At 49.0% G+C, this 8,584-nt stretch overlaps 1 protein-coding gene across 2 annotated transcripts in view; it reads right to left on the bottom strand.

Moving 5' to 3' along the window:
* Positions 1-747: 747 nt before the first annotated feature.
* LOC146009842 (uncharacterized) overlaps positions 748-8,584 on the bottom strand; it is a 29,489-nt gene continuing 21,652 nt past the window's right edge. The window contains exon 3 of one of the 2 annotated variants that reach the window (XM_083150379.1): positions 748-1,924. In XM_083150379.1, the coding sequence (XP_083006505.1) occupies positions 1,020-1,924 (905 nt within the window). In that variant the 3' untranslated portion in view covers positions 748-1,019. The remainder of the gene's footprint in view (positions 1,925-8,584) is intronic. The other variant, XM_083150380.1, reaches the window with a different exon arrangement.

Raw genomic sequence — 8,584 nt, 5'->3', positions numbered from 1 at the left:
CACAGGAAGTGGACAGCCGTTCACAGACAAGGATTCCTTTTTGGAGGCACACTTTTAATTTGTTGAGAGAAATGTATAGTGAATGAGTTAAAAATTAACTTTTAATTCCAATTATTCTAAAATAGTAATAACTCTATTAAATGATATGATGCAAAATTAGCTATGTAGAGTTAAACAAACAATTTAAATATTTTACATATTTTCATGTGAACAACAAGAGGGTCACTGATATACTTTAATAAATTCGTATCAAGATCAGTGGCAATTGGTGGTGTTATTTTACTTAAACATTTAGCATAAATTATGCAGATTTTAATTTTTCTAAAAATAATTTTTTGAACCTATAATAGGTTGGCTGATGACTGACCCAGGATATGTGATTTGTCTGTAAATACTTTTTTATATTTAAATTGGAGTATATAATATAAGAAATCACATATAAAGGCTGGGATATGATGGTGAAAATCACCAAATACCTTGCTGGACATAGGCCCTTATTCAGATCTGATCACGGTACAAATTTGTTCTCAAAATGGGCAAAACCATGTGCTCTGCAGGTGGGGTAGTTGTAACATGTGCAGAGAGAGTTAGATTTGGGTGAGTTATTTTGTTTCTGTCTAGGGTAAATACTGGCTGCATCATTTTTACACTGCAATTTAGATTTTAGTTTCAACACACCCCACCCAAATTTAACGCTCTCTGCACATGTTACATCTGGCCCACCTGCAGTGCACATGGTTTTGCCCATTTTGAGAACAAATTTGTACTGCGATCAGATCTGAACAAGGGCCATAATCTGATGCTAACATATTAGTGGCATATACTGCAGGACACCGAAAGAGGTCTTCTGGATACTACTGTATGTCTCATCAGCCCAGACCTGCTATAGCAGCAATGACAGGGACCTACACAACATTAAGCAGCTGTTTTTGTGTCTTAAACACACCTGTGTGACTTCTTTCATGTATTACAAAATCTGATTTCCGTGTAAAACATTTCCCTCACACAGAAAATGGAAATTACCTCTCACCAGTGTGACTTCTCTGATGTCTAACAAGATGTGATTTCAATGTAAAACATTTCCCACACTCAGAACATGGAAATGGCCTCTCACCACTGTGACTTCTCTGATGTCTAACAAGAATGGATTTCAATGTAAAACATTTCCCACACTCAGAACATATAAATGGCCTCTCACCTGTGTGACTTCTCTGATGTGTAACAAGATTGGACTTCTGTGTAAAACATTTCCCACACTCAGAACATGGAAATGGCCTCTCACCTGTGTGACTTCTCTGATGTTTAACAAGATCTGAGTTCTGTATAAAACACCTCCCACACTCAGAGCATGGATATGGCTTCTCACCTGTGTGACTTCTCAAATGTTTAACAAGATCTGACTTCAACGTAAAACATTTCCCACACTCAGAACATGGAAATGGTTTCTCCCCTGTGTGACTTCTCTTATGTGTAACAAGATCTGATTTATAAAGAAAGCATCTCCCGCACTCAGAACATGGAAATGGTTTCTCACCTGTGTGAGTTCTCTGATGTTTAACAAGATCTGATTTCAATGTAAAACATTTCCCACATTCAGAACATGGAAATGGCCTCTCTCCTGTGTGAGTTCTCTGATGTCTAATAAACACTGACCGATATACAAAACCTTTGTTACACTCAGAACAGGTAAAGGCTGAATCCCCTGTGTGAGCAGCCCTATCTGTAGCAATACTAGAGTTATTGGGAGAACATTTCCCATGATTAGCGGGATCAGATGATATATCAGCAGTGTCAGGTACAGGATGTATATATACAGTAACGGGGATGTCTCCTGGAGAGTCCTGTGTGATGTCATCTTGTATGTTACTATCTGGGGACAATATGAGATCTCCCTCCGAGGTCTTCCTGCCGGTGCCTCCATCTGCTGGAAATACATGTATGACAATAGGGTGTTGTTACCACCAGGAACACATTATACAATTAGTGACATCAAGAGGTTCAGTTGTTGCATTTCATAACTACAACTGATCACACTTATACATATATATACAGTATATAGGACTATATCACTGCACAGATAAGACATTGGTGTAATATACATCCAGATCCATCTGATAGGTCACAGCCATCACACCTGTCCTAGTGGTCTTTGAGAAAGCCCAGGATAGGAGCCGACATTCCCCCCATGAGTGGGGGAAATATAGCAGGAGACCCCTTGCACTAATATAGTTCTATATGTATCAGTGCCTAAGCAAGTGTGGGGTGGAGACTGGACAGATCTCTGGGCTGGTAACACACAGTGACATGATGTGAGGGGAGAGCAGGAGTATAATAGGGGCTGATGGTTCCTGATGTATGAGATACACCAGAGAGTGTGGGGAGGAGACTGGTCAGATCTCTCGGCTGGTAACACACAGTGACATGATGTGAGGGGGAGAGCAGGAGTATAATAGGGGCTGATGGTTCCTGATGTATGAGATACACCAGAGAGTGTGGGGTGGAGACTGGACAGATCTCTGGGCTGGTAACACACAGTGACATGATGTGAGGGGGAGAGCAGGAGTATAATAGGGGCTGATGGCTCCTGATGTATGAGATACACCAGAGAGTGTGGGGTGGAGACTGGACAGATCTCTGGGCTGGTAACACACAGTGACATGATGTGAGGGGCAGAGGAGGAGTATAATAGGGGCTGATGGCTGCTGATGTATGAGATACACCAGAGAGTGCGGGGAGGAGACTGGTCAGATCTCTGGGCTGGTAACACACAGTGACATGATGTGAGGGGGAGAGCAGGAGTATAATAGGGGCTGATGGCTGCTGATGTATGAGATACACCAGAGAGTGCGGGGAGGAGACTGGTCAGATCTCTGGGCTGGTAACACACAGTGACATGATGTGAGGGGGAGAGCAGGAGTATAATAGGGGCTGATGTCTGCTGATGTATGAGATACACCAGAGAGTGCGGGGAGGAGACTGGTCAGATCTCTGGGCTGGTAACACACAGTGACATGATGTGAGGGGGAGAGCAGGAGTATAATAGGGGCTGATGGCTCCTGATGTATGAGATACACCAGAGAGTGCGGGGAGGAGACTGGTCAGATCTCTCGGCTGGTAACACACAGTGACATGATGTGAGGGGGAGAGCAGGAGTATAATAGGGGCTGATGGCTCCTGATGTATGAGATACACCAGAGAGGGCGGGGAGGAGACTGGTCAGATCTCTGGGCTGGTAACACACAGTGACATGATGTGAGGGGGAGAGCAGGAGTATAATAGGGGCTGATGGCTGCTGATGTATGAGATACACCAGAGAGTGCGGGGAGGAGACTGGTCAGATCTCTGGGCTGGTAACACACAGTGACATGATGTGAGGGGGAGAGCAGGAGTATAATAGGGGCTGATGGCTCCTGATGTATGAGTTACACCAGAGAGTGCGGGGAGTAGACTGGTCAGATCTCTGGGCTGGTAACACACAGTGACATGATGTGAGGGGGAGAGCAGGAGTATAATAGGGGCTGATGGCTCCTGATGTATGAGATACACCAGAGAGTGCGGGGAGGAGACTGGTCAGATCTCTGGGCTGGTAACACACAGTGACATGATGTGAGGGGAGAGCAGGAGTAAAATAGGGGCTGACGGCTCCTGATGTATGAGATACACCAGAGAGTGCGGGGAGGAGACTGGTCAGATCTCTGGGCTGGTAACACACAGTGACATGATGTTAGGGGGAGAGCAGGAGTATAATAGGGGCTGATGGCTCCTGATGTATGATATACACCAGAGAGTGCGGGGAGGAGACTGGTCAGATCTCTGGGCTGGTAACACACAGTGACATGATGTGAGGGGGAGAGCAGGAGTATAATAGGGGCTGATGGCTCCTGATGTATGAGATACACCAGAGAGTGCGGGGAGGAGACTGGTCAGATCTCTGGGCTGGTAACACAGTGACATGATGTGAGGGGAGAGCAGGAGTATAATAGGGGCTGATGGCTCCTGATGTATGAGATACACCAGAGAATGCGGGGAGGAGACTGGTCAGATCTCTGGGCTGGTAACACACAGTGACATGATGTGAGGGGAGAGCAGGAGTATAATAGGGGCTGATGGCTGCTAATGTATGAGATACACCAGAGAATGCGGGGAGGAGACTGGTCCGATCTCTGGGCTGGTAACACACAGTGACATGATGTGAGGGGAGAGCAGGAGTATAATAGGGCTGATGGCTCCTGATGTATGAGATACACCAGAGAGTGCGGGGAGGAGACTGGTCAGATCTCTGGGCAGGTAACACAGTGACATGATGTGAGGGGGAGAGCAGGAGTATAATAGGGACTGATGGCTGCTGATGTATGAGATACACCAGAGAGTGCGGGGAGGAGACTGGTCAGATCTCTGGGCTGGTAACACAGTGACATGATGTGAGGGGGAGAGCAGGAGTATAATAGGGGCTGATGTCTCCTGATGTATGAGATACACCAGAGAGTGCGGGGAGGAGACTGGTCAGATCTCTGGGCTGGTAACACACAGTGACATGATGTGAGGGGGAGAGCAGGAGTATAATAGGGGCTGATGTCTCCTGATGTATGAGATACACCAGAGAGTGCGGGGTGGAGACTGAACAGATCTCTGGGCTGGTAACACACAGTGACATGATGTGAGGGGAGAGCAGGAGTATAATAGGGGCTGATGGCTCCTGATGTATGATATACACCAGAGAGTGCGGGGAGGAGACTGGTCAGATCTCTGGGCTGGTAACACACAGTGACATGATGTGACGGGGAGAGCAGGAGTATAATAGGGGCTGATGGCTCCTGATGTATGAGATGCACCAGAGAGTGCGGGGAGGAGACTGGTCAGATCTCTGGGCTGGTAACACACAGTGACATGATGTGAGGGGGAGAGCAGGAGTATAATAGGGGCTGATGGCTCCTGATGTATGAGATACACCAGAGAGTGCAGGGAGGAGACTGGTCAGATCTCTGGGCTGGTAACACACAGTGACATGATGTGAGGGGGAGAGCAGGAGTATAATAGGGGCTGATGGCTCCTGATGTATGAGATACACCAGAGAGTGCGGGGAGGAGACTGGTCAGATCTCTGGGCTGGTAACACACAGTGACATGATGTGAGGGGGAGAGCAGGAGTATAATAGGGGCTGATGGTTCCTGATGTATGAGATACACCAGAGAGTGCGGGAGGAGACTGGTCAGATCTCTGGGCAGGTAACACACAGTGACATGATGTGAGGGGAGAGCAGGAGTATAATAGGGGCTGATGGATCCTGATGTATGAGATACACCAGAGAGTGCGGGGAGGAGACTGGTCAGATCTCTGGGCTGGTAACACACAGTGACATGATGCGATGGGAGAGCAGGAGTATAATAGGGGCTGATGTCTCCTGATGTATGAGATACACCAGAGAGTGCGGGGAGGAGACTGGTCAGATCTCTGGGCTGGTAACACACAGTGACATGATGTGAGGGGGAGAGCAGGAGTATAATAGTGGCTGATGGCACCTGATGTATGAGATACACCAGAGAGTGCGGGGAGGAGACTGGTCAGATCTCTGGGCTGGTAACACACAGTGACATGATGTGAGGGGGAGAGCAGGAGTATAATAGGGGCTGATGTTACCTGATGTATGAGATACACCAGAGAGTGTGGGGAGGAGACTGGTCAGATCTCTGGGCTGGTAACACACAGTGACATGATGTGAGGGGAGAGCAGGAGTATAATAGGGGCTGATGGCACCTGATGTATGAGATACACCAGAGAGTGCGGGGAGGAGACTGGTCAGATCTCTGGGCTGGTAACACACAGTGACATGATGTGAGGGGGAGAGCAGGAGTATAATAGGGGCTGATGGCACCTGATGTATGAGATACACCAGAGAGTGCGGGGAGGAGACTGGTCAGATGTCTGGGCTGGTAACACACAGTGACATGATGTGATGGGAGAGCAGGAGTATAATAGGGGCTGATGGCTCCTGATGTATGAGATACACAAGAGAGTGCGGGGAGGAGACTGGTCAGATCTCTGGGCTGGTAACACACAGTGACCTGATGTTAGGGGGAGAGCAGGAGTATAATAGGGGCTGATGGCTGCTGATGTATGAGATACACCAGAGAGTGCGGGGAGGAGACTGGTCAGATCTCTGGGCTGGTAACACACACAGTGACATGATGTGAGGGGAGAGCAGTAGTATAATAGGGGCTGATGGCTCCTGATGTATGAGATACACCAGAGAGTGCGGGGAGGAGACTGGTCAGATCTCTGGGCTGGTAACACACAGTGACATGATGTGAGGGGGAGAGCAGGAGTATAATAGGGGCTGATGGCACCTGATGTATGAGATACACCAGAGAGTGCGGGGAGGAGACGGGTCAGATCTCTGGGCTGGTAACACACAGTGACATGATGTGAGGGGGAGAGCAGGAGTATAATAGGGGCTGATGGCTCCTAAAGTATGAGATACACCAGAGAGTGCTGGGAGGAGACTGGTCAGATCTCTGGGCTGGTAACACACAGTGACATGATGTGAGGGGAGAGCAGTAGTATAATAGGGGCTGATGGCTCCTGATGTATGAGATACACCAGAGAGTGCGGGCGGAGACTGGTCAGATCTCTGGGCTGGTAACACACAGTGACATGATGTGAGGGGAGAGCAGGAGTATAATAGGGGCTGATGGTACCTTACGTATGAGATACACCAGAGAGTGCGGGAGGAGACTGGTCAGATCTCTGGGCTGGTAACACACAGTGACATGATGTGAGGGGGAGAGCAGGAGTATAATAGGGGCTGATGGCTCCTGATGTATGAGATACACCAGAGAGTGCGGGGAGGAGACTGGTCAGATCTCTGGGCTGGTAACACACAGTGACATGATGTGAGGGGGAGAGCAGGAGTATAATAGGGGCTGATGGATCCTGATGTATGAGATACACCAGAGAGTGCGGGGAGGAGACTGGTCAGATCTCTGGGCTGGTAACACAGTGACATGATGTGAGGGGGAGAGCAGGAGTATAATAGGGGCTGATGGTTCCTGATGTATGAGATACACCAGAGAGTGCGGGGAGGAGACTGGTCAGATCTCTCGGCTGGTAACACACAGTGACATGATGTGAGGGGAGAGCAGGAGTATAATAGGGGCTGATGGCTCCTGATGTATGAGATACACCAGAGAGTGCGGGGAGGAGACTGGTCAGATCTGTGGGCTGGTAACACACAGTGACATGATGTGAGGGGGAGTCCAGGAGTATAATAGGGGCTGATGGCTCCTGATGTATGAGATACACCAGAGAGTGCGGGGAGGAGACTGGTCAGATGTCTGGGCTGGTAACACACAGTGACATGATGTTAGGGGGAGAGCAGGAGTATAATAGGGGCTGATGGCTCCTGATGTATGAGATACACCAGAGAGTGCGGGGAGGAGACTGGTCAGATGTCTGGGCTGGTAACACACAGTGACATGATGTTAGGGGGAGAGCAGGAGTATAATAGGGGCTGATGGCTCCTGATGTATGAGATACACCAGAGAGTGCGGGGAGGAGACTGGTCAGATCTCTGGGCTGGTAACACACATTGACATGATGAGAGGGGGAGAGCAGGAGTATAATAGGGGCTGATGGCACCTGATGTATGAGATACACCAGAGAGTGCGGGGAGGAGACTGGTCAGAGCTCTGGGCTGGTGACACACAGTGACATGATGTGAGGGGGGAGAGCATGAGTATAATAGGGGCTGATGGCTGCTGATGTATGAGATACACCAGAGAGTGCGGGGAGGAGACTGGTCAGATCTCTGGGCTGGTAACACACAGGGACATGATGTGAGGGGAGAGCAGGAGTATAATAGGGGCTGATAGCTCCTGATGTATGAGATACACCAGAGAGTGCGGGGAGGAGACTGGTCAGATGTCTGGGCTGGTAACACACAGTGACATGATGTGAGGGGGAGAGCAGGAGTATAATAGGGGCTGATGGCTGCTGATGTATGAGATACACCAGAGAGTGCGGGGAGGAGACTGGTCAGATCTCTGGGCTGGTAACACACAGTGACATGATGTGAGGGGGAGAGCAGGAGTATAATAGGGGCTGATGGCTCCTGATGTATGAGATACACCAGAGAGTGCGGGGAGGAGACTGGTCAGATGTCTGGGCTGGTAACACACAGTGACATGATGTGAGGGGGAGAGCAGGAGTATAATAGGGGCTGATGGTTCCTGATGTATGAGATACACCAAAGAGTGCGGGGAGGAGACTGGTCAGATCTCTCAGCTGGTAACACACGGTGACATGATGTGAGGGGGAGAGCAGGAGTATAAGAGGGGCTGATGGCTCCTGATGTATGAGATACACCAAAGAGTGTGGGGAGGAGACTGGTCAGATCTCTCAGCTGGTAACACACGGTGACATGATGTGAGGGGGAGAGCAGGAGTATAATAGGGGCTGATGGCTGCTGATGTATGAGATACACCAGAGAGTGCGGGGAGGAGACTGGTCAGATCTCTGGGCTGGTAACACACAGTGATATGATGTGAGGAGGAGAACAGGAGTATAATAGGGACTGATAGATCCTGAT

The sequence above is a fragment of the Crinia signifera genome, chromosome 6 (genome assembly GCF_055691185.1).
Source record: "Crinia signifera chromosome 6, ASM5569118v1, whole genome shotgun sequence".
Classification (NCBI taxonomy): Eukaryota; Metazoa; Chordata; class Amphibia; order Anura; family Myobatrachidae; genus Crinia; species Crinia signifera.
This window is presented reverse-complemented; position numbering and strand designations above follow the sequence as displayed.